The following is a 27024-nucleotide window of genomic DNA, read 5'->3' as shown; positions in this document are numbered from 1 at the left end:
TGCTGGGAGGGTTTTGTTTTGTTTTTTAAATCGTATATGGAACATTCAAACATATCTCCACCTACAATGTGGTGATTTAGTCCAGTCTACCCCTCGGAACGTCATTATCACATTTTTCTGCATGGGTAAACCAGCCCTCAGAGGTGTTGGCCAAATGGCTTTACAATGGTGATATTATTTCTACCACTTCATTTTCATCCCTCCTTTTGCAAAAGTAGGATTGAGTCACTGTGCTTCCTTGTTTACATATTTAGATTCAGAAAAAGGAAGTGGTGAAGCTGACTAACTAGCTGACAGGTTTTCTGAGAAAGAAGAGGGACTGTTCAGTTCACACAGGAAGCTGTCTTCAGGGTGGTGTTTTTTTTGCGGCAGCAGTTCCAAAGAAAGCCAAATCCCAGGAATTTAAGTGGATTTACCAGCCTTGGTTGCTACTGATTGTGAGTCCTGCCGCTGAGGTACTGGCAAGACTGGTACGAATAGGTTCGTAACTGGCTAAGTGAGGACAAAAAAATGGATCCACGAAATACTCCCTATCGCTCAGAAGTGGCCCGCTGGTCCCCGGAAGATTTGGCAGACTACTTCAGGAAGGTAAGTTTCACTCCAATTCAACTCTTCCATCTTTCTGTTGCAATAAGCATTCATGTTACATGTAAGATCAACTGTGTTGTTTGGAAGAGTCTTTGGGGAGCCGTTGCTGTCAGCTGTTCTTCTGAATGTGATTATTGAACATGTTAGAAACTATTTCCAGAGGGGCAGCCATGTTAGTCTGTTGCAGCAAAAACAAGAGAGTCTTGTGGAATCTTTAAGGCAGAAACATTCATCATGGCATGAGCTTTCGTAGACACTGTCCTCTTCATCAGATGTGAACTTCATGCATCAGATGAAGCGGACAGTGTCCACGAAAGCTTATGTCATGATAAATTTATTGGCCTTAAAGCTGCCACAAGACTGGTTAGAAAACGTTGTCCTAATTCTCTTGCCCAAAAGGACAGTCTCCTCCCTACAACCGACCCCATCACTCCTCTCCATTGGTTTGCAGCCTAACCCCTTTTCTGTGAATGAAAACTGGGGTTCTGGTCATGAAATGGATTTTTCTCACATCTCCTTTTCCCTTATCCTGCATCCCCCCGAAATCTCCTAATGAGGTTTGGAACAGCATGGCGTGTAATACGAGGATCAGGAGTGACAGCAGGATGGTAAAATCCCCAAAAGTCAAGCAGAAGAGCCTTCCTCTCATGCATCTACACTCTTGGATCCAGATTATTGTCAGTCTCTAAATTCTCACTCCACCCTTGCCCTGCCTATTGAAAATGGATTTGTAAAACCTCTGGCAAAGGACCATGGTATTTGTGTGGATTTTTACAGAACCTAGCACATTGCTGAAGCTGAAGAAATGTGAAGAAACATTGGAACACCAGTCAATTGTCAGGTCCTGTGCTAAAATACACAAACATTTTAGGCAAAGTAGCTTGAAGGGCAGGGCCCCATCCATTCCATACAAAGGCCAATTCAGCACTGAGGCATATCATATCCTTCAGCATTTGTCAACAAAGGCTTCACCCTGATTTTACATTAAATGAGAGTTACAGAGCAGCTGCTTATACTGGCTTGAGGAGTCCACAGGATAAACAACTACTCTCTGTGTTTGCAGGATGGCAACACTAAAACTTTGGGGAACCTTAGCTGTTTATCTCTCTATCATCTAAAAAACAAATTTTACCTGCTATTTATGTTCATATCACTGTACCTCCCGATCAGAGAAATTTAGAAACCAAATACGTGTGTACAAATGGCTACAGTCTCCGTTATGGTTAGCTGAACTCTGTTCAGCTCTATCAGGCATGGGCAACTTGACAGTCTTCCTGTTGTTTTGACCTACAATTCCCAGCACCCCTAGCCAGCAGAGACAATGGTGAGGGGAGCTGTAGGCCTGAAAAATGGGGGTGGGCACAAATTGCCATTCCTAAGCTATATGAAGTACAATGAGTGGCTATGAGCAAAACACCATCTCTCACCCACACCCAAAGTATCCCATGGCACAGGAGAAATCTGCAGGGCAAGCTAGGGAAATGATTGAAATTGTGCAACTGCCCAATTCTGATCATTTTTTTTTTTTTAGAAATTACGACAAATACCTACTCTGGCTGCAAAATGGAAGTGGTTAGTAAAGAAGCCGCAACCAGCAAATAGAAAATTGATAGTTAAAGGAAAAATTTAGCAATGGTGTGGCTGAGAAGGAAGTCACTAATTAAAAGAACAGTAGCCCTGAAAGGCTTCAATAGTGCTTTGCCAATTCACATTGGACAGCTGGCACTGCAATTGCACTTAAAAACAATAATAGGCACAAATCAGGCCCCCAAAAAGATAGGAGGACAACATGGAGGACAGTATAATTCAACAGGTAGGTCAATGCCATCTAGATTCTCCATAAAAACTGAGTGAATTAATGTCCATTCCATACTAAGTGACTAGTAAGGAAGCAGGTTATTTGTCTTATAACTTGGGCAGAATCTACACTACTGCTTTAAAATTGTTTATTTATTTATTTATTTATATATATACCGCTCCCCATTGAAAAATTTCAGAGTGGTGTACAAGATAAAGGTATTGACAATTGTTGGAGCTCAGGACACACTCCATATACAGTTTTCAAAACATTTTCAAAGTATTATATCATGCTTAGTGTAGATCTGGCCTTGGTCAATATCAGGATACAAACATATTCTGGTGTCAGTGGGAGCACATTCTTGAACCTCAGCAGGAAAAAGAACAGGAGAGGATTGAGGGGATTGACCCATTCCAAAGAACCATTGTAAGGAAGCTTATGGATATTGTAGGTCTTGTATAACACTGTATTTGTCATCCTTCTATTCCCATACCTGAATTGTGACAGTATCCTGTAGGAAGAGAGCTGGGGGCATGACTTATGAGGGCTAGTGGGAGGGGCTATAAAATCAATGCAGGTCAGGGACCATAGTCTGTGGATTACAATAATGGGCCATTTTCTTCACACAGCCTCAAATAATTCAAACACTGCCTTTTAATCTCATTTTAACAGTGCCAGTCCAAGATATTTTCTAGCTGAAGTGGTCCACATACCGCCCCCTTCCTGTTAGGGCCAACCCTTTAAAACTTCCGGCTGTACCGTTCAGACAGAGATTCCCACCTTCACTCTGTTGCATGGCTGGGCTGGCCCTACACCATCACATTTTGTAGCAACGCATTGCAATGGGCCTTCAGATGAGCCGATTCCACGGACATGGCAGCATGAAGCCAAATGGCACACAAGGGCTTCTTTAGGCCATGGTGTAACTTCAGAGGCGGAGCAGGAAATGGAGAGAAGTCTACATTACATTGGCCTTTACAGGCCTCTCATCCCTGACAAATTCAGTTTGTCCTGTTCAACCTTACAGTTTTCCCAGGCAAGTTATCAAGGACATAAGAAAACTAGGGCGGCCGTTCTGTGCAGCAGCACAAGCTACCCTTGCTGCCATCCAGTGCAGCTTAAAAGAACGCACAGAACTGAGACATTAAACCCTCTGCAAAGTTATGTGATCGGCATTAGCGTTTTTAAATTTAAAACTGAAGCCTGTGTTTCCTTCTGTATATTTCCTATAAACCCACTTGCATTGATTTTGTAGGGGTTATGGTCTACCGAGATTTTTCATGCACCCTGCTTTTTTATGTGTACCAGAACCTCCCAATGCCCTCGCGACATGCTACAAGGTTGTTGTTGTTCTGTGTGCTCTTCTGATCTTGGAAAGTTTGGGACATGTCTAATCTGGTTCTAAAGCAGGCTTCTAAATGAAGCAGCCGCTCATGTGGCTGCCTATGGTGAGTGATATGAACATACAAAGAAAACCATTGGTCCATCAAGTCCAGTGCTGTCTACCCCAACAGTCTCTCTGGGGTCTCCTGCCAAAAAGGGTCTTTCCTATCACCTGTTACCAGTTTCTTTAACTGGAGATGCTGGGGATTTAACCTGGGACCTTCTGCATGCAAAGCAGGTGCTCTACCACTGAGCTATGTAAGGTTCATAAATTCAAAAAACCCATAGTCAGAAACTCCCATAGACAACCAGCCAGAAAAGTACTTTTTCAACTTTTGGGTCACAAATTACTAATGTAAAGCTGGAGGAGTGGACAGGTGGACTAGTCCCTTTTGAGAACTTGGCCAGATCTACACTAAGCAGGATATAACATTATGAAAGTGGTTTGAAAACGGTATATGGAATGTGTCCTGGCCTCAACAGTTGTCAGTGCACTTCAATACTGTTACAAAGCAGTAGTGTAGATGCTACTCTTCTTTCCAGGGATGTTCTAAAAAGTGCAAGATGACTCTGTTTAAGGCAGGGAACGAAGGGCTAGCAAGAGGCATCCCAACTCCAGCTGCACATACTTTTATGTAGAAGGACACATGCTCACAGCCCCACTGCAGAGAAGGATGAAGTTCCCCTGCAATTCCTAGCCAGCTGTGTCCAGGATTTGGATATAAAATACCAAACTATTTGAGGCAGCTGTTGAAAAACTAAATGTGCTTTCAAAACTCAAATTAGATAGTTTGGGCTGAGCTCTAGTTTGATTAGCAGTTCCCTTCAAGCCAGTAACAAGCATTTCCTTTATGAAAGCACTGTATGTGTGCTTTGCCTCAGCCGCAAACAAGGCAATCTTTTCTCCGATTACTTAGGCCAGAGCATGTTTCAGTTGCCACCAGGATGCCACCAAAAATTGTCTCTGAATAGAGGATAATTCATGACTTGATGTGGGCTAACAGGCTGAGATTAAATCCACACAAGACAGAGGTGTTTTGTTTAGTGTGAAAACTGATCTGGGATTGGGTGTACAGTCTGTTTGGGTGGGATTGCACAATTTTGTAGCCTGGGAGTGCTCCTAGATCCAACTTTGCTCCTGGATGGCCAGGCAACCCTCTGCCCAGCAGTGCTATTAAGATGGTCATGTGCCCTACTTTACATAGGATACTTTTTGAAGTTGTTCTTTATTTGGAGGGCTGTCCAGTCCAAGTCCAATTTAAAGGTAAACGTACCATAAGAAGGGAGCATAGGGTCCTTAGCTGCTCATCCTGGACAGTAGAATGGGAAGAAGCATTGTATTTCCATGTAAATTATAGTAATATATCTAAATTTGCATCTATACATATACATTAACATATGCAGTTTTTATGCAAACCTGTGTTCTCCTTTGACCTTTTCTCTGGTGATGCTTAAATGGCCACCCTAAGTGCTTTTGCATCACTTTTGCCTGCTGTGCCAGCTGTACCCTTTCCTGAAGAAGACCAATCTGGCCACTGTCACACATGCATAACTGCCATCTGGGTTGGACTGCTTTAGTGTGTTCTGCATGGGGCAGCCTTTGAAAAGGATTTGGAAGCTGCAACTGGTACAGAATGTTGTTGCCAAATTGCTGTTGGAAGCCTTATGTCATAGATCAAGGGTGTTAAACCTCTTTCAGTGCTGAATTCCATCTAGGAGAAGCTCTTGGGAGTCACATTCCGGTAGTAGGTAGGGCTAAAGGGAAAGGGGGTGGAGTCAAAATATCGAAACTACCAGCATATTTTAGCTTAAAGGTTTTATTGCCAGTAACTAAGCCTTAGGTGAGAGATGTCCGTCTTTTAGAATGGAGAGGGGGAAATGCCAGAAACGTACCAAATGATCATTGGTCATGGAAAGGGGCAGGGCCACCTAGCGAACCCCAGAGAGCTCGATTTAGACCCAAGGCCTAAGGTTCTACATTTCTGGCATAGATAACGAAACTCCTTTGCTGTTTTAGTCTATACTGCTTCTGTTCATGCCCCTGACGACCTTTAAAGGCCTATAAAATTTGAGACCACATACTTTCTGTCACATACATCTGCCTCTCCATTGAGATAATCTGCAGAGGCTCTCCTTCATGTCCCGTCATGGCCATGCATGGTGGCAACACAATGCAGTGACTTTGCAGTGCCAGTGCTGAGACTTTGTAACACCTCTCACTGGGAGGTCCATTTGGCCCCTACGTAGCAGGCTTTCCAATGATCATTACAAGCTGTTTTGCTTTGTAAGCCCCTTGGCTTACAGTAGTTTCTGAAGATATCTTAGAAATTGCTTCCTCCCATATGAACCTGCTCAAGAGCTGCATTTGGTTCCTGAAGCTCTTCTCGTTCTCCCTTTGCCAATGGCTATCGACAGGGTTGGTAGGAATGAGGAAGATGACCTTTTCACCTGTTCTGTGAAACTGCCCCTCAAGGGAGATTGTTCTGGCTTTCTCTTTCCCATTTTAAATGAGCTCTTAAGATCATTTTATTCAAGTAGGCATATAGGAAACTTGTATCTCAAATGCCCTGCTATAACTGTTCCACACAAAATGGCTCCATAACTCTATTGAAATTGTAGAAACTGAAAAAAAACTCTAGAAGTTATGGCTCATTGTCCTCACCATAAGTGATCCACAGCATATACTAAAATGACATTCTTTGTGAGACGGGAACTCAGTAGATGTTTGCTCTGTATGTTGTACATCGCAGCTGAAGAAACCAATTTTCTTGGAAAGAGAATGTAATTGAAAGCCAGGTTCCATTTGTGAATTTATACTGCATCATACTACATTTTATCTTCAAAGGAGGCAATAGGTTTCCATAAACTACAACACTAATACCCCAGGTGGGAGTCAGACATTTTATACACTACAACAGATATCACATATTGCTTTATTTAAGCCTCAAAATCATGTGAAAGGCTTTCTTTAATCACACTAGTGTAAATATCTGAAGCTGTTAAAAAGAGAAGTAAACAGGTTCTTTCTCAGTCTACTTTCCTCTGAAGGTAGGATTGGTGGGGAGAGAGATTTTCAATTGCTTTGTAAGTTGTGAAAACCTGCAATTTTGCTAATTAAAACATGAAACATAAAGGGTAATACTGAAGAGGTAAAACAATTAATTTGGTAATGGTCTTCTATCTTGGTCATTATGATTTCAGCGCCTTCAAATATATGATTTCCATTGCAATTAAACAAAGCTTTTTACATGTTTATTTCAGAACATAAAAGGTCAGACAAAACTGTGCCTTTGTGTACTATTCCTTACAAAACTTTGCTAATGCAAGTCTGGTTGAAATAAATAAGTCTAGTGATAATAAGGAGCCGTCAAGACAGGGATGGATGAAAATTTCATTTCGGTTCGCAAATTATCTAAATTTGCCCCATACACATCTCCGAATGCAAAAGCTTTTTCGTAGAAAAATATTTAGAAATTCCTGAACTTGCAGTCCCATTAGAAAAATGCTTTGAAGTGCACATTTAAAAAAAGCATTTACACACTTTAATCAATGGACGAAAGTGTACACTGTTTCCATTTGAAATGTGTACTTTTCCCATTCAAACAAACTGGAAAACAGGCTACAGATGAAAATGGGAGCAAGCCAAACAGAGCTTTGAAGTGAAGTTTGGATAATGTGGGAATGCTCAAACAATTCTTGCTTAAGGTTGCAATCCTATGCACATTTCTAGGAATTAAGTCCATTAATGAGACTCACTTATGAGTAACCATACATACCATTAGGTCATAAATCAGTTATGCAAGACGTTTCAACCTTTTGTGACTTATGAAAAATGTTTCTTAAGTGTATCTCTGAATAATCAAATCATGTCTCTCTTCATTTGCAGTTAAACCTCAAGGACTGTGAGAAAGTTGTCAGGAAACACAGTATAACTGGACAAAGATTTCTGGTAGGTTTTTCAATAAACTTACACTTTCAAAAGATTACGGTTCCTTTGGATGTGAAAGGCAAGCTTTCATATCATATGGGTGAATGATTGGAGAAAGTGAATGTTGGTTGACAGGGAGGCCTGTAGTCACAATTCGCGTATAAGCAGATGGCTAAGTTCTAAATACCACTCTTACATCACGATGGCTTTTCTATTTATACTTTGTAATCAGCTACATCAGGAACTAAAAACTGTTGCACAGTTACCATTATAACACGGGGTGTGTTTCTGTTTCAGAACATGTCTGACAATGATATTCAGAAGTTTCCAAAGTTAAACATGCCGTAAGTAAAACTGACGATATGCTCGGATTCTAAAACATGTATATAGGATTGGCTGTAACTAAGTGAAGAAGCCAGCTAAAGTGATCACATAGAGATAGGAGTCTAATCCCAAGACAGACAAAATCTGTTCATATCCACTTTTGCCAACTGCTTGTTCCCAGGGCCAGCCTTGCCATGCAGCAGGACAAGCAACTGACTTGAGATATCACAATGAAGGGGGATATATGAAGGCAAGAACTGGTGTCTGAATGGTGCAGGAAGATTTTTTTAAAAAGTATTGGCCCTTGTTGCAGGGTGGAGAGGGGATGGCATGTTAGGACTCTACTTCAGGCAGCAAAACATCTTGGGCCCACACTGCCTTTTCTAATGAAGAGCCATGAAAGAAACTGGATTGGATCCAGACTCAGTTGCACTTAGTGATTAGCTGTGTGATTTCTTGTCAGGAGTTGTGTGAGGAGTGAGTGAAAATAAGATCATAGGGACTAAGGATTGTTATTATTAGATTAGTTACTACCAGTATTCTTAAGAATAGGCAGGAGTTGAATAGAATTTGAAGGAACTAAGAACTTTAAACAATAAACATTTTCTTTATTTTGCTACCATAAAACCACGTGTCAGTTTGGCTGTGTCTCCTGCTCTATTAGTTCATAAATAAACACATTACATTAAACCTTCAACCTGCTATATTCACAGAAAAGCCTTTTCCAAAACTCCTTACCTTTTCCCTCTGCTATAAGGGAAAGGTTATACTTTTCTTTTTACCCTTCCTCAGGTATTTAAGTGGTGGTGCTTAGCCTGAGGGAGGTGTATGCATCAAAGCCTCGTTTGTTAGGTGGTGGGATCGCAGAAATCAACAGGACTTACGTCAAAGCTAACTTTACACATAGATTTCCTTGGGGCAAATGTGCAACTAACTTAATCTATTCAACCCATTGTATTTATAACACACACACACACACACACACACACACACATATACACACACTTCAGTAAATGGGGGAAGCAGAGATCTCTGAAATATTGCCAAACGGCTTCAATCTTTTCACACCAAGACACACACAGTACTTTCACATTCCCTCTCAAACACATACACACACACACACACACACACACACACACACACACACACGTGCACACTCACACACATAGTGTGGCCAGGTCAGAAGGCTCAACTTTAAGTATAGCTACAAGGAAAAAAACCTCAGTAGATTTCTGAAACGTATAAAAACATATTTTAAAAGATTCGAACATAATAATCCAATGAAAGAGAAATGCACTCTCACTTCCTCCCCTAAGTATTCAGCATGCATATATACATAGCACTGGCCATTGTTAATTAGGTCACTACTGGATTTCCCAGTTACTTGTTTCAAAAGTGCTGCAGTTTTTGTTTTCTACCTCCAAAAATTGTTGCTATTGTTGTTGTAATTTGCTATAGCGAAGTATTTGAAAATGATCTGAAGAAATTACAGAAGATGCTCCATCTCATTTATGGGTAAATTATGTTCAGCCACAAATGCAGCTACCTTAATTTTACTTCAACCTGACCCTGCTTAACTGTAGAATCCCACTTGCTGATGTCATATCTAACAGGGCTGACTTCTTGAACATTTGAGCAGTATTTTTATTGGGGGAAGTTTAACTTCCATGCGATTTTCTGTGCCATCTTTGCCAGCTGAATTATTACCTGTGAAACATTTTCACCTCCAGAGTAAGTCAATAGCTCATAACAATTAATTCACAGATCTGTACACACTGCTTTTCTACTCATATTTATCTGGATTTTTTTTGGCACTCCTAGAGCCAAAAAAATCTGTCCTCCTAATGGCAATTTATTGTACACTGGTCATTCCTGGTACGTGGATTTGCAGTGCGGTACTCACATGACGTTGGCCCTGTCCTGCACTCATCTCGCCCCTTACTCCCCTCCTTGTTGCATTTTATTTTGGTGCAGGGAAAGCCTGGATTATTTTCCCCTCTCGTTTTTTTTCCTTTGTTGGGGGTGTGTGCTAATGGAGTCTTGATAATGAAAGGGGAGGGCGGGACGGTTCTCCTCCTCCAGCACGGTCATCGTAGGAATTGTTAGTTGGTTGAATGGACTTTTTAGTGCTCCAACCGCCAGCCCCCCTCATTGCCCACAGAAACAGAGCCCAGATGAAACCTTAAAAGTAATTGCTAGATAACAAAGCCAGTGTGAGGGGGGAAGAGCCCACACCCATCAGAGTACCACAGCCAATGAACTGGAGGAGGAAGGAGAAGCAGCGGGGTGGGATGGAAGAGCAAATAAGCAAAACCCCATATGAAAGGGACTGTGTACAAGGGAGCCCTTGCATAGGCTGACCATATGAAAAGGAGGACAGGGCTCCTGCATCTTTAACAGTTGCATAGAAAAGGGAATTTCAGCAGGTGAAATAGTAACCCAGTGTTACTATTAGCCTTTGCAGAACCAAAGCGGCTCCCCCCTCCACAAACACATTGACATCAATGGGAGTTGATTTTGTAGGGCTTATAGCAGCATGGGGGCATTTTTTTTTCTTGGAATCACAGCTAAGGAAATGCTAAATCTGTCCTCTTAATGACAATCTGGATCCCCTGGGTCTCATTTAGCATCACAACTAGTTTGGCTCACCTCCATCTGGAGGTTGTACGAATTAAACCAATGGTTTTCTCAGTTTCAGCGTGAGGATATTAAGCATGTCCTTAAATACCTCCAATTTACACCAATTGAATCATCATTTTGGCTAGATTGTGCCCTTATTAGCAGTTGTAAGGAACAATCTGCTGTTCTGAATTTCTGACATGAGAGGTGTCTGCACTGAGGCCTGCTAAGAACTTGAGTTAAAAGCATTTTCTTTCTTTTTAGTCCATTAAAGCATGTCCCTCAAACCAAGCTAGAGTGATGGCAAATAATAAAACAGAGGCTGTTTGTATTTATGTAGCTGGCCAATCTCAGGGTACACCTTCTGGCAGAGGGGGGAGGATCTCATGATATGTTGATCGCGAGATCCTCCCCCTTTGTCCACACACAGCGCACGACGTCCCAGGAGGACGTCGTGCCCACCATTTTTTTAAAAAAGAAAAGGACCTGGTGCGCACCTGAGCAAAAGTAAATGTTAAAAAAAACCTGCCCCGACCCCGCTCCTCTCCCCACCCCCACCCTTGAAGAGCTCCGTGCCCCTGTGCCTGGTTCCCAGCTCCTCGCATTTACTTGCAAGGAGCCGGGACAAAACTGGGATGGCCACCCACATGTCCCACAGTCTCAGGACAATCCTGACACCATGGGAAAAACCAGTGTGAAAGCCATCCCAGTTATCCCGGGGAAATGGAGGGATCATCCCTCCTTGCCCCCGAGATCCCCTGTGCATCATGTGGATGCACAGGGATGATCCCAGTGTGATCCCCGGGATAAGGCATGGTGCAGGCATGCCCCTTCATTACCTAGTGTTGCCAAATATAATATAATCTAACCATACCCAAAACTTACAAGATTTTCCATATGTAAATATTGATGTGCATTCCCCATTATACTTCCTCAGCCAAATTTACAGGGGCAGCTGTTAGGAGCAAAGCCCTAAAGCAACTGCTTCCCAATAAGATCAGAAAGAAAACCACCAGTTTCTTTCTCCTTCTCTGTCCTCTTAGGCCACAGCTAGACCTAAGGTTTATCCAGGGTTCGCCCCTGCCTGAGCACTGGATCCCCTATGTGTCACCTAGATGAACAGGTTTGACCCCTGGACGATCCAGGGATAAACCTTAGGTCTAGCTATGGCCTTAGTGTCAGTGAGGACAAGTGAAATGACTTTGGGATGGGTGGAAATGGAAATAGGAGTGTGGGTTTTCTTTTGCAGAGGGAGGTTGCAATAGCATTGGTGTGAATGATATTGGCTAAAGGTTGTTTGGTATGTGGTTTCTCTCAGGTGAGAGCAGAGTGTGGCCAGATTTCCACCCTATTGAGAGCAGGATGGAGTAGGTGTGTAGGTTTTTGCAAACTTCCTTCCATTTTGTGGGTTTTGGGGTTGTTTTGTTAGCACCTTGGCTTTTAAAGTTCATCCAGCCCTTGCTTACAATTTCTGATGCTAGTAGAACTCTGTTTTGCTCGGAAGGGATCTGTTACACACATGTAGGACTTTTTCCATTGTCACCTTGAGACTTTGGAATGCTCTTGCGGAAATGTCCATCATTACTAGCTATTGGAAAGAAAGCACGCTTGTTTCATCAGGCAATGTGGCTGTTCATCTGGTTGTTTATATTTGAGGTTGTTTAACTCGGTCTGTAGACCACTCAGGCCCCCTCCACTTCAGCTGGCATGGAAGAGCAGACTACCAGCTTCTTAGCAGGCTAGTAAAAATGTTTGCCTTTGACCGAGCAAGCTGTCAGCAGAGGGATGGACTATTGCATTTCCAGGCTGGTTGCTGAGAAAGGGACTTCCCTTCACTTGCAGCTATCATGGAAACCAAACAGACTGGTGGAGAGGTTCGTCCTTCCCCAGCCAAAGTGCCTGCATGGAATTCCTTGTTGCCTATGGCTACCAGGAGCATTGTTAAACCCAAAGCTGGCTTCACCATTTATTTTATTTATTTCATTTTATGGAGGGAGGCCATGGAGGACACTTTGCCAAGGGTACTATCAAACCTGAAGCTGGCCTTGACTAAAGAAGTTTACTCTCTCATTCTCTCAAGGCCTTGCTTCTCTCCAAGTGCAACGACAGAGAAGGTTAATGCATAGAGAATAGGGGATGATAGAGTAGATCTGAATAAGGCGCAGAAGTCTAGATATAAATACAAGGGATAGGGGAGGGGAATAGAAAGTGAAACCAAAAGTGAACAGAACATATTCATGGTCCTGACTCCTGAGGAAACCTCTGCTTCCTGTATCCTCTATTGTAGAAGGGGAAATACTTAGCATAACAGCAGCAGGCCATGAAAAAGATCTCATATGGGAATACTTTGTTTCTGTACCTGCTGTGAAATTGCCTACTTTTTAAAAAACAACAACAACAACAACAACAACAACTTTATATTTATCTAAAAAATTATCTGTTCAAAAATACATGTGCGTGTTTTGCTAATGTCGTTTGTTGAAAATGAAAACTAACCAGAAGAATAAACAATCTAAAGCATGTTTGATGGTGGTGATTTTGGCACATCATGACAAAAAAACATCATGATTAATTGAACAGTTGGAGCTGGTTCATCTCTTGAACGACTTCACAAGTTCATTCTGTTTTAGTACTAAAATGACCAAATTATCATCCCATTTTTGATGAAAAAATAATATGAAAACTATTAGTGTCTACCTAGCTTCTAATGAAACCTACATCTCTGAATATGTATTACATTAAACAATAATGTACTTCTACTAAAAATAATTAAGTAGAATCTTCCTCACTATTAGGGTGACCATTTGACCAGATTTGCCCAGATTTGTCCAGGGGTTTTTTTGGTGACAAATCCGGGAGGGGGAGGGGAAATCCGGATTTTCCCAATCTTCCCTGGCCAAAGAGCAGCTCTAATGAGAATTAACAAAAATGCTTATAACTCCGTCATTTTTAAAGATAAAGACATGAAACTTGGCACAATGGTAGCTCTTAGGTGCAGCTTTAGTCATACCAAATTTGAAACAGATCCGTTCAACCATTGATTTTTTAGGAAGTTTTTAAAAATTGAGGTTATAAATTAAATTATTTTTAAAATCGTCATTTTTAAAGATAAAGAGATGAAACTTGGCACCATGATTGCTCTTAACAAGGACTTTAGCTATGCCTAGTTTGAAACAGATCTGTTCATCCATTGAGTTTTACGATTTTTAAAAAAGTTTGAGGTTTTAAAATTATTAATTTTTAAAAATGACATTTTTAAAGATAAAGGGCTGAAAGCTGGCACCATGATGGCTCTTAAGGAGAGATTTAGCCATGTCAAGCTTGAATCAGATCTGTTCATCCATTGTTTTTTTAGGATTTTTTAAAAAGTTTAAAATTTTAAAATTATTGTTTTTTAAAACTGCTGGAGCCATATTCTTCAAACTCAGGTTGTCAAACCTCCTCTTTGGGGTGTTGCACATTGAGCAGTTTCAGTCCTTGGCATTAAGGGCATCTCCAGTCTTTAGGTAAGAAGTCCTGGGCAAGCAGGGCACCTTTCCTGTTGCAGATTTGGTGTTCAGTCGGGTACCTGGAGCTCAGCAGAGGCAAGGCATCCACAAATCAAAATGTGGGAAAGGAGAGGTCAGTCAAAGCAGCCCACAGGGCAAAACAGAATGGGCCAGAGGCCTTTTTCTCAAATTTCCACATCATGGGCAATGAAGGGTCATCTTTAGAGAAAAACTCTCATGACCAACAGTAAGGTGCCAGTCGAGAGAGAGGCTCTCTTCTTTGCAGATGCCCTGTTGTTGTGAATGTTGGAACCTGGCATATCATTGCTTTGCTTCGCTACCACTTCCCTTCCACTTCCCTTTGTACACTTGTGAGCTAGGCTGTGACTGCACTGCTGGGATGCAATGCAGAACGTTTGAAGTGCATACCAGAGAAAAATAGATAGATTTGTGGCTTTGGCTGGCTGGCATATCTCTTAGAGAGAAAGTTAGACTGAAGACACAACTCAGAGATGGCTGTAGCAGAGCCCTGAGAGGCTGCTGTACCACACAGAGACTTTTAAAGAGTATCTCAGAGTCCAGTTTTGGTGCAGGCAGAGGTGGCTGGCAGTGGAGTTTTTTTTTTAAAAAAAACAAGAGTCACCAGATGAAACCAAGCTATAAGCTGTTGCCTTACGCCCAGCCAAGTGCACATCCTGGCTGGACCGTTGGGAGACTTTGGAAGAGAGAGGGGGGGTGGGGGATTATTTGAGGCTGGAAATGTTGGCAGGCTGTCATAAGGCAGAGAGAGGCTGAAGGCAACCCAGATGATCTATAGCTTGGCCCTGAGGCTGGCTTGCCACGCAGAGTGTTTTAAGAGTGCATCAAAGTTGTGCAGGAGGAGAAGAGGTGGAGGCGGCTGGTGGCAGAGGTTTTTAAAGCATTGGGCAAAAGGTGGGATATGATGATGATGATGATGATGATGATGATGATGATGTAAGAGTCACCAGTCATGACCAAGCAATAACCTGCAATAAGCAATATCCCAAGCCACAAGTGTCCAGCCTAGCTGGACCATTGGGAGACTTGGGGGGGGGGAGAGAGAGAGAGAGAGATTGTTTGAACCTGGAGTCTGCAATGACTTAGAGTGAGAGACAACAGAGGCTGCACAGACAACCCAGAGACATCTATTGTAACTTAGCCCCATGGTGCTGGCATGAAACGCAGGGCATTAGGAAGCGGGTCTCAGAGTTGCATGTTTGTGCAGGAAGTAGACAGGAGTTCAAAGTCTGGGTGTGCAAAGTGGTGCCAACACACAAGCCTTGAGAAGCTAATGTATATAAGTGAGAAGTGTGAATGGGCAAAGTAGTGTTCGCTGCCACAACACCCACCCTAATGTTAGAGTAGAGAAACTTGTGACAATTATACACAAGCTTTTTTAAAAAATTGAAATTAAAAAAGCCAGCCATCCGGCCGGCCAGTAGCAAACCCTGTTAACAACAACAGCAGCTTGCAATGAGTGAAGATACAGTCAGAAAAGATATTTGAGGGAAGGGGAGAATGTAACACACAGAGTATAGCAAAAGCTTCAAAGTACAGCAAAACCTGCAAAAGTAGGAGTGAGTGAAGTTAATTTCAGATACATTGAATCTCTCACTTGTTCTTTATTTCAGTGATTTTAAGATAGAGATGTTATGTAGAACAGATTTGTCTTAAATGTGTGCTGTAAAATCAGACATGTGACCAAGGCTATGTTCTTGTGGGCACGCCCCCTTGGTGCTGGACACGCCCCCTTGGGGGGCCGACCATGTTGTCCTCCTTTTTGGTTTCCAAAATATGGTCACCCTACTAGTGATTTAAACTGAGATTTACATAATTAAAAGTGAATCCTTCAGAGAAGTGATTTAAACTATGATTTAAATCAAATCAACCCTGCTTAATGTTAAATTGTGGTTATCATTATATGCACATGCCTCAGAATCATGCACTCCCCTCTCCCCCTCCAGTGTAGCCACGAGGAGGAGATCAGAAGCTTTTGCTTGTGATTTGAATTTATATTATCTATTATTTATTTCATTTCTATACCACTCCATAGCTGAAGCTCTCTGGGCATTTTACAAGAATCCATAAACAAACAAAATAAAACATCATAGAAATAATCTAAATATTTAGAAAAGTTAAAACCATTTAAACACCTAAAAACACTTTAAATAAACAATGTCCCCCACCCATCCACCCACCCACAATAGACGTGTTCTAAAACCTGTTTTAAAACAGCAGACATATATCAATAAATGCCAGGGAGCAAAGGGTGGTCTTTATTTGGTGCTGAAAAGATTACAGTGTCGGCGCCAGGCAGGCCTCAGTGGGGAGCGCATTTCATAGTCGGGTACCATCTCTGACAAGTGGAGAATTAACACAGTTTAGCATTACATCTGCACTCTAAAGTGTGGTTAATCTTAACTACAGTTAGTTGAAGCAATCCAGCTTTATGCAGTTTATTTGTTTCAACTAATCATGGTTAAAACTAACCACAGTTTGTCCAGGTTTCGATAAAACACTAAACTGTGGTTAGTCTAAAGCAGAAGCAGAAGCTTGTGAACTCCTCCACCTGGCCTTGCTAGAGGAGGAACAGGGAGGTGAAAGTGCACAAGCCTGAGGCTCACCTAGGCTTGTTCTCTTAGCAATAAACCATGGTATATTGTTACATCCAAATGGGGCCATATAGTAGTTTTAGTGACTTTAGAGGCTTTGTGATCCAAGGAAAGACTTTAACCAGCTATCCCATCACATGGAGGAAATCATGAACATATGTTTCAAATTATACATTATGTTTCTGTTCATCTGAACATCTTCAGATATTTATTTTTAAATGTTCTAATTTCTTAAAACGTATGTTAAAGAGATTGATTTTTTTTTTACAAAGTATCCCATCAGAAGTCTCTTTCCAACATTTTCTGCAAAATATCTTGTAATTTGTTCTTAGAGAGTTAGCTAGGAACACTGGAATTAAGAACATAAGAAGAGCCCTGCTGGATCAGACAATAGATCCATCTAAACAATGATGGCCAACCAGATGGCTCTGTGAGGCTCATGAGCAGGACATGAAGGCAGTAGCCCTCTCCTGTTGTTGCTAGCCAGTGTACTGCCTCTGGACATGGAGGTTTCATATAGCCATAATGCCTAACAGCCATTGAGTGACATATCCTTGTAGATTTGTCTCATCCTCCATAAAATTGTCTAAGCTTGTGGCCATCATTACATCCTGTGGTTGCAAATTCCATGAATTGTTTCTGCATTGCGTAAACAACTACTTAGTTTTGCCTTTACGTAATCTATTGCCATGCAATCTCATGAGATAATTTCTAATGTTGTGAGAGGAGAAGAAAGAAATGCTGTCTATCCACTACACCTTTTTAAAAATCAGAACTTCATTGGCTACTTTCCAGTCCTTTGGGAGCGAGGCTAATTTTAAGGAAAAGAGCTTCTAAGAAGATTTAAGAACAGTGATTTGGATGTTGTGTGGACCCACTGATTTGTTTAATTTTAGAAAACCTAGAACTTCATTGCTTGTCACCTTTATTGAACTCAGTTCTTGAGGCACCTTTTTGGAAACATATCTGCTCAGGCATCGATATCTATCCTAGAGCTTCTGCAGTGAAGACTGACACAAAGTATTCATTCAGCTTCTCTGCAGTCTCATTTTCCTCCTTTAGCACTCCTTTGTTGACTAATGGTCCCACTCCAGTCACCTCCCTGCTCAGTTTCCTACTATTGACATTCAAAGAATTGTTTTCTGGTTGTTCTTAATGATTTTAGCAAATTCTTCTTTGGCCAGCCTTTTTGCCAACGTATATTTGTTTTACCAGGTTGTTGTTGTTGTTGTTGTTGTTGTTGAACTCCTGTTGTTCTCTGTATTTGGGCAAGACTTGACAAAGGTCTTATTGCCTTTTACAGCTTGCTAGTCATAGTGGCATCCTCTTCAACTTTCCTAATCTGAGGTATAGATTCTACCTCAGCTTCTCATCAATAGAGGGATTTGACATTGTTGACTCTCTCTTTTCAGTTTCTTTTTAACAATTCTCGTTCTTGAGAAGTTTCCTCTTTTGAAAGTTTGAGAAATCTCCTCTTTAGAAATCACCTATTAGGGGTTCCTGGGTAGGAAGGACTGTTCTACTTAAAATTGGGCAACAAATGCAAGTTAACACACTCTAGTCACCACCCTCTAGAAGTGGCCTTTTAAACTACGGACGTTTTGTCTGTGGCCTTATCAAGCCAGTGTTGGCATTACACTGGCTGGCATTTTTACCTCTTATTACTTGGAATTGTGAATAAGAAGACATGTAAAACATACCACTCTTTGACCTGTCCATGTGGGAAGGAGGAGACAATTGTATGAGTAATATTTTCCTCAAGCCTTGCTGCCTGGCCTTATCCTTAATCAATCATATACAACCCTTTTTAACTTAGCAGTGTGGTTTTGTATACTTCCTTCCTTAGCTTCAGATTCACAGGCCTAGTGCTTAAAATAGTCTAGAAGAAAACAATTCAGAGGAGCTGCCATGCTAACATATTGTAACTGAATCCATTAAAGCCCGTTACTTTGATACAGCTACAAATGTGCAGCAGCTAGTGTTGGTACATACAGCCCTAGTCAAATAATCAATAAAAGTATTGACCAGGGGAGGGGGAAGCAGAGAGCAAAACAGACACTAAATCCAACACACAGACCCTAAAAGTTAGATTGAGTGGGAAGTTCCTCATGCATTGGTGGTACTGTCAAAGATCTCTGGAATACAGAAATGGCCTGGGCCCATGATGTTGTCATTCCTAACACTCTCTCCCTTAAAAAAAAAAATCAATAAAACAGTTTAAAAAGAAATCTATAACAGTGAGTTTTTTTTAAAAAAAACTGAATAGTGATAAAACATCAAATAGTGGCCATCATTAAGACGAGCCATCATTTTATTCTGCTTTTCAAAATTGAGTCAGCTTGTCAGGCCTAAGGCCTGTCATTCATATATATATATATATATATATATATATATATATATATATTATAAACGTGTTCACCTGACATCAGAAAGACTTCAGAGAAAGAGCTAGGTGTATTGTCTAAAGCTTGAGTGCCATCACTAAGAAGGCCTTGTCTTGTTCTGAACCAAATGAAGTTTCCAAACATACTTCAAAGCTAGCCCCACTTTAGTGTGTGTATTATTTACTTATTCAATATATTAGTCACCCTATAGCCTAAGCTCCCGGGCTGACATACATAATAGAAGCAAATACAATAAAACCTATAGTAAAACCAATGATCAGACACATTAAAAGAATTAAAAGAATTGTTTTAAAAGCAGCAGCATTACAGCAGAATAATTTAAAGGAATAAATATCCGAACAGCTAAAATATGGAGAGAGATGGTTTTAAAATGATGCATTAAACATATCATTAAAAATAAAGCAAGTAACATTTAAAAAATTAAAGAACTAGCAGCTTGGGAGAGGAGGATATGCTGTATGAAATCTTTTAAGGGAGCAATCCTATGTTCCCAAGACAGCATCTGGGGCGTAGGATGTGTCAATTTTCTGCGTCCGAACTCAGAGACTGCGCTGCAAGGTCAGAGCCAGAACATTGTGCCCCCTGCCCTCTCCTCCTCACAGCCAGCACAGAGAATGCCAATGCTAACTGAGTGCGGAGAGGGCGAAAAGTGGGCATTCCAGGGGCGATGAGGGGAAGAGACCACAGAAGCTTAGTTTGACAGCTTCTTAAGCACCGTGCAGACTCCTCCCCTCACCAGCTAGATAGCTGAAACCAGCTGTCTAGCAGAAAAAGCAGGGTAGCTACAGCACGGAGGAGATGATCCCCTCCATACTGCAGCTGCTCTGCATAGGTTTATGAGTATCCAGAGACTTACAAGTATCCATAGGATTGTGCCCTAAATCAGTACTCCTTTCTCCATCATCTGATTATCTATAAACCCTTTAGGGAGCTTACAAACATGGAGGGTTGGGTTAGGGTAGGAGAGGGGTTCTATTCATGGTAGAAAAATTAGTGCAAAATAATGAACGCCTCCCTGCATGCACCTTCCACCACCATGTTCTTTGGATGAGGGGAAATCCCTGGCAGCAGAGACACAAATTTCACCTGTGTTGCAGAGTAGGTTTTATCTGACCACGCTTAAGGGGGTCCATCACACCTACTTTTCCCCCCAGGTAAGATCCACGGTTCCCACCTCCATTTCATTATCACATCAAGCACTGGTCTCTTTCACATGCCTTCCTGGTATCGCCATTGTATCAGCGAAATCTCTTTTCACTTGTTTGCTCTTCCGCTATTGTGCCCGCCCCACCTCGTCCCCTTCTCCTTCCTCCTCCACTTCATTAGTTCTTGTGGTTGATGGCAGGGTGGATTTCATTTAAATCAATTTGATTTAAATCATGATTTAAATCACGATTTAAATCACTACTCAGAAAGACTCGATTTATTCATGTGACTCCCCCCCACAAAAAAAGTGCACTCTTCCTCGCTATATTTTACACAACTCAGGGTTACCAAAGACTCATTCTTGCTGGTATAATCTTAATATTTACAACCAGATGAAGGTTTCATTTTTAGAATAGCAACTTTTCAGATTAGTTTTACGGTTATACCAAAAAATACTGAGTTGGTTATACTATTAGAAACACATCATAGATAGATAATTATGAAATTATTGCAAGGTGAACTATCTCCAGTTTAATAGGTTAATCATTCGTATTTGGACAACTTTTCTGCTGTACTTTATTGGAAGGAGAAAAATAATCTTACAGAAACCTCTGGACGAGCATGACATTGTGAATGGATTAATGGAATCCATTTACCAAAACATTTAAACAGCCTCATGTTACATAATTAAAAACTAAACCTTATTTCATGATGAATAACCGTTGCACTATAATGTATCTTAAATAGAAAACTATCTTTAGATAGATTTTTCTCAAAAAGCATTTTATTAAAAAAAATCAATTTAAATCAAGAAAATCTGATTTTATATATATATATATATATATATATATATATATATATTTAAAAATCATTGGTTTTTATCCACCCTGGTTGATGGACATTGTGATGGGCGTGGGTACCTTCCCCCCCCCCTCTGGTTTTGTTGTCTAGCGATTTAGCATTTCATCGGCTAGGTGCCATTTCTGTCTTTAGAGGCGAGATGATACTCCCTTCTGTGCGGGGTCTTCGTGCACCCTCTCTCCCTCCCCCTTCCTGGTTGAGCAATTCTATGGACTGGAGGTGAACCATCCCCACCCTCCTCTTTCGTCAGCAAGACCCTTCAACGCACACGGCCGCAACAAGGGACGTTCTGTGACAGCGCAAGGATAGCAATGTACAGGGACGGAAGGGCAGTTTTATCCTGTGTGGCGAAAAAATACCACACTTTCCCCACCCCAGAAAAACACAGAAAATGGAGGGGAAGAGGCGAGATGACTGCAGGACAGGGACAACATCGTGTAAGGGTCACAGGGCAAAATGGTAAACAAGGCAGGTTAAAAGTATGATAAAACACTGGTGTGATGAAGCTCTATGACAATTGCAGGCTTTAAACAGGAATGGTACTTAACATCAAGAGGCATCACCTAGTTACACCTAAAGCAGGCAAAGGAAGGTAGACAAAATGCATTCCATTAACCATTTTGTGGTTAAGCAGCATGGTTTAGCGTGTTGTCTGAACGGGGCCAATGAAGGACAAGATTTAAAAATAGCAGCAAAAGAGTAATAGAAAAGGGGGCACTGTTGGTGTGGCATCTCATTAATTCCTGCACCTTGTATTCCTTCATAGCTGGAAAGAAGGCTTGTAAGAGAGCCTCTTTGAGATGAGTCATGAGTAGTGTTGTAGGCAGACACTTGCTGCTAGGATTATAAATCATGCCTTTGCAGCCAATCACAGGAAGTCCCATCTGGAAAGTCCCATCAGTTTAATGGCACTGATCTTGAGTTCATGTTGAAAAATGCCACCTACTTTTACTGGAACTATTGATGGAAAGCTGCTGCTTTGTTTCCATATGAGGATAACACCCTCAGTAAACTCACCAATGCACTAACAAAAGTTGGGTGCTGCTTTGTGATTCTAGCAAGCTTCATGCTCAGCATACAGGCTTTATTTATTTCATTTTGTGTCGCTCTTCTGCCAAGCAGCTAAGCACTGAATACATAGGTTATCCCATTTTATCATCACAGCAACCCTGGTAGGTTAGGCTGAGAGAGAGGCTGGCTGGTCCAAGTTCACTCTGTGAGCTTCGTAGCTGAATGAGGATTTGAATCTGGGGGCCTTCCTAGACGAGGCCTTAGTGCGCATTCTGACCCGGCTTCCCTGCTGTGCGTCCAGATGACGCACAGGGGAATCCGCAGACAGGCCGCGCTGAGGCCTGGTCTTACCCGTCATAAGCGAAGTCGCTTATGGCGCGCCTTTTCCCCAGCTCCGGCCTCAGGCCGGGGCTGGGGAAAGTGTGGAGAGTTCCGCGGCTTTTCACGGCTCCTCGCTTACTCGCGAGGAGCTGCGAAAAGCCACGGACCTGGCACGATGTGCTGTGCCCATCGTGCCAGGGGGTGGGTGATCTGGGAGGGGGAGATGGCTGAGGGCGACGAAGGAGACAACGAGGGAATGGCGGAGGGCAACGAAGGAGATGGTGAGGGGGGGCAGAGGGCGACGAAGGAGACGACGAGGGGATGGCGGAGGGCGACGAAGGAGACGGCGAGGGGATGGCAGAGGGGGACGAAGGAGACGGCGAGGGGGACGGATGGGGGGGATTAAATAAAAAAAACCTTACCTTCTCCGGCGGCTTCAGGCCCCACATGGCCCCTTTAAAAAAAAAAAAACATGGCCGACGCTGCAGAGCTTCCGTCATCCCTGCGGGTCGGCCGTCTAGGAGGCTGGGCGGCACACGTTAAACTTAGTGCGCCGTAGCCCCGCCTCCCTGCCGGCTTATCCCAGCAGGTCTAGCAAAGCCCTGGGTCTTCCTCATTCAAATCCAACACCATGTCATATTTAACTATGCCATATATAACATAGCATGTGTATGTAAAACTTGGCCATTTGACATTGAGAACCCATTATTATTATTTAGTTCCAGAAGGATTTGTTCACAGTGGTAATTAGAAAGATAAAGCAGCAAACTCTACAATAATCTATAAGACTATATTATTTTATCTCTTGCCTAAAGTCTTGGGCTTAGATTACAATTCCAACCCTAACATGGAATACTAGGAGAGGACTGGCTGAATTTCTAGCTCTGTCTGTTTCCCATCTATAAAATAGAAAAAAGTGAACTTACCTCAGTAACTGAGCAATGCAATAAGGAGCTAATCAATTTTCCAGTAGAGGAGACTGTGAATTTTATGTAGTCTGCCTCATAATATTCTTTTAAAGCACTTGTGCTGGTTCATCTGGTGTTCTATATATTTTTCAGACCATTTTGATACACACACACACACACATTTATGGCAATTGTCTCAGAGCTAGTGTGGCATAGTGATTCAACTAGCTCCATGAAGGCCCAGATTTAAAGACATGCTCAGCCATTGAGCACACTGGGGCCACAGCTAGACCTAAGGTTTATCCTGGGATCATCCAGGGTTCACTCCTGCCTGAGCACTGGATCTCCTGTGTGTCACCTAGATGAACAGGTTTGATCTCTGGACGATCCAGGGATAAACCTTAGGTCTAGCTATGGCCTAAGTGAGCATCCATCAATTTAACCTACAAGGATCAGGGAACAGGAGTTCAATCTGCCTTGGAAGGGTTTCACTCCCCTTGAAAACGGTATCATCTCCACATGATATGCCCCCTTGTACTGTTACCCCCTTCCAGGCTTCCACTGCAGCCCTCTTTCCCTGCCACTTCCAGGCTTTTCCTGAGCGTCCCTCAAACCATCAAGGCCAGATCTACACCAAACAGGATATGATACTTTGAAAATGGTTTGAAAAGTGTGTCCTGGGCCCTAACCGTTGTCACTACTGTTATAAACCATTTTAAAGCAGTAGCGTAGATCCTACCCAAGTGAAGCTTTGAGGGGAAGGCAGGCAGGTGCAGTGAGGAGGTGGGGGCAGAAACCCCCTTGCATAAGTGGATGCCCACTTGCCCAGCATTGGGTTCAACCCATTATCTTTTTTGGTTCCTTTTTCTTTTCTTTTTTGAGAACGGGTGCTTGTTGATGTGTCTCTTCTTCTGTGGGTTGTGGATTATTTGTACTTTTTTGACTGCTGTCCTTCCTGCCTTTGCATGTAGGGCATGTTTCAAAATCTTAAATGCAATTGGCTAGTAATAATTGCAATAGCATGCAAATAATTTCTGCAACATTCATTATGTACCAGCAATATCATTAGACTGTGCGAGAGAGAGTGTGCACGCGTGTGCAGGTGCACTACAGAATACAAAATTTCTGATACTTTTTAGAGGATCAGCAAGCTAAACAGAAGATGATACAAGGAAATGTGGTTTGTTTTTTTATTTGTAACATTTATATACTGCTGAATATAATAGAATCTCTCAGCGGTTCACAACATGTGATGGGTCTTGTAAAAAACACAACCAAAGAAAGGTACACTTCTAATTTGGAACAGTAATTCAAACAAAAGTGAGATAGGAGACCGTGGGTCCATAAGAGAATTGATATCTCATTTTTGTTGGAATTACCCTGAGGAAGTTGCTTAAGGTGTGAAACGCATTGGTAATTTTTAATAAACCACATCTCCGTTTTCACCCCTTTGCCTCTGGCTTTTTTGGCTTCCTTCTTGGGTTCCTTCCATTTTTGGCTTTTCATCTTTAACAATGCCCTTATTTGCGTGGAATGAATATTGTGAACAGCTGAGTGCTAGTGCACAGGGCCCATTTGCTCCTGCTTGGCTTCTCCCACTAGCACAAGCCAGGGTGCAATCCTATGCATGTTTAGACAGAAAAAAGTAATTCAACTCTCAGCATTCCCCAGCTGTGGATTGCACCCTAAGCTAACCAGAAATTGAAAGTTTACCATATCGCCCAGAACCAGGAATCCTGGCTTGTTGCTCCTTTTACAAGCCAGAACAAAGGACAAGTCCTACTTCCTATCCTCTGGAATCCTGCTTATCATTCCATGCAAACTCAGCAATTGGTTGCCTATGACAATGAATTGTATAGCTTGATTTATGTACATTAAATATGATGTTCAGTTAATGAATGGAGCTAGATATAGAATTTGTTCCTGATTGTTCCCTCCACACACCCCACATCTCCTTTTGCAACAGTGTGTTAAGGCTGCCATCTATTGCACTGGGGACAATAATTGCTCAGTTTGTAATATCCTAATATTACAGCGTAACTCCACTTGAGGGTTTGCTTGTTTGCCATGGAGTTGAGAAAAACGTAACAACACATCCAGTTAACTCTGTATTTCACTTCCCTCCCAGAATCAAAATCATCCTTAATTCAACTGTTTGAATTTATCACCACCACCACCACCACAAAACCATAGGGGCAAGATCCTTAGCACATTTAAGTTTAGCTTTGGCTGAATCTATACGGAATGATCCTTCTGTCAATAATATATTGTTTGTTTATTTAATCATAGAATTCTAAGCAAGCTAAGTCAGGAAATAAACCGACATGAAGGGAGAAAAAGTTTCTTCCCCAAAAGGTAGGAAACGTAGCTTAACATTTTGCTGTTGTTACAAATGTAAGTTAATTATGTCAGAATTATTTAGCGCCATTGGGTGGTAGGATGGAATATGTACATTCAAGAATACTTAGATGTATGAGAGCTCACCTTTAAATTTTATATGAGAACTAATTGCATAACTTAATTTGTGTACATTAAATGTGGTGTTCATTACCAAGGGGTTGCTTACTGAAGGAATAGCAAAACAAAAACAGAACAAATACAAAAACTAGACCAAAAAAAAAAAACTCTTATCAGGAGCATGGATTCGATATTTACTCTAAAATCCCAAATGACTGGGATTGGAATACTTTAATTTTGCTTGCTCACTCCTTTTTAAAGCCACTCATGTAAGTTTTCATGTACAAATGAGTATAGTTCACTAGTGCATGGACTTCACAATTTAGCTTTAAAAAAATTCAAGAATTTCACCCAAATCCTCCCATGTAGGGATGTGCAGGTTGTGTGTTGGTGTTAACTAATGTGCATTGCCGCTACTGAAAATTAGCGCAAATCACCCCCCAGAGTGAAAAACCGCTCCGCAAGTCTGTGGAATCCACGTGACTCAGAAAAAGCCAGTCCGCTGCAGAATCTGCACATTTGAACTTCAAACTCATTTGAACTTTAAACTCATTTGAACGTCAAACTCATTTGAATCTATTGTGGATTTGTCTGACATCTGTACTCCCAGGGGAATACTTTGGATTAAAAGGGGATTGCTGAGGCAATGTGTACCTCATCCTGGAATTGTGACTCATTTGAATCCCAGGACATACTCACAGAGTACTTAAAGAGATACTTGGTTCCCTTTCAATGTTCCTGGGTAGAACACTCTCCTCAGCAAGTCTGCTGTTTTGAAATGGCCATCTATAGGGTGCTTACTGGTGAGTTAATTTGCTCATAGGCAGTATTCAACCCTGCTCTTTCAAGCAACAAGCTGAGGCAGGAAGTCGACCTTATAGGGGAGCTGTGACGGCTGCTCAAAACAGCAGCCCTGTGCTGCCTGCTCTTTGCTCTTTTACCAGTTTTGCCAATATAAGCTGATTTAAAATGTACATTTATTTGTACACACAATGTTTAGATGTTATTATGGGCAACTCAAATATATTTTGTATATGAAGCATTAATTTTCCTCTTTTCCTCCCAAAGTTACTACAGGACACCAACACCAAAGGTTCCAGAAAATACAGGTAAAAATACTTGCTATTGATGTGTATACTTCTGTCCACTCTCTA

The 27024-nt window shown here is 41.7% G+C and overlaps 1 protein-coding gene across 1 annotated transcript in view; it reads left to right on the top strand.

Annotated features, from left to right (window-relative positions):
- The first annotated feature begins 363 nt into the window (after positions 1–363).
- LCP2 (lymphocyte cytosolic protein 2) overlaps positions 364–27024 on the top strand; it is a 45110-nt gene continuing 18449 nt past the window's right edge. The window contains exons 1-5 of the mRNA XM_063123286.1: positions 364–588; positions 7656–7718; positions 7995–8041; positions 25703–25768; positions 26939–26979. Of these exons, the coding sequence (XP_062979356.1) occupies positions 511–588; positions 7656–7718; positions 7995–8041; positions 25703–25768; positions 26939–26979 (295 nt within the window). The 5' untranslated portion in view covers positions 364–510. The remainder of the gene's footprint in view (positions 589–7655; positions 7719–7994; positions 8042–25702; positions 25769–26938; positions 26980–27024) is intronic.

Source organism: Elgaria multicarinata, chromosome 3 (genome assembly GCF_023053635.1).
Source record: "Elgaria multicarinata webbii isolate HBS135686 ecotype San Diego chromosome 3, rElgMul1.1.pri, whole genome shotgun sequence".
Lineage (NCBI taxonomy): Eukaryota > Metazoa > Chordata > Lepidosauria > Squamata > Anguidae > Elgaria > Elgaria multicarinata.
Note: the sequence above shows the minus strand (reverse complement) of the source record. Positions and strands in the feature narration are given on the sequence as shown.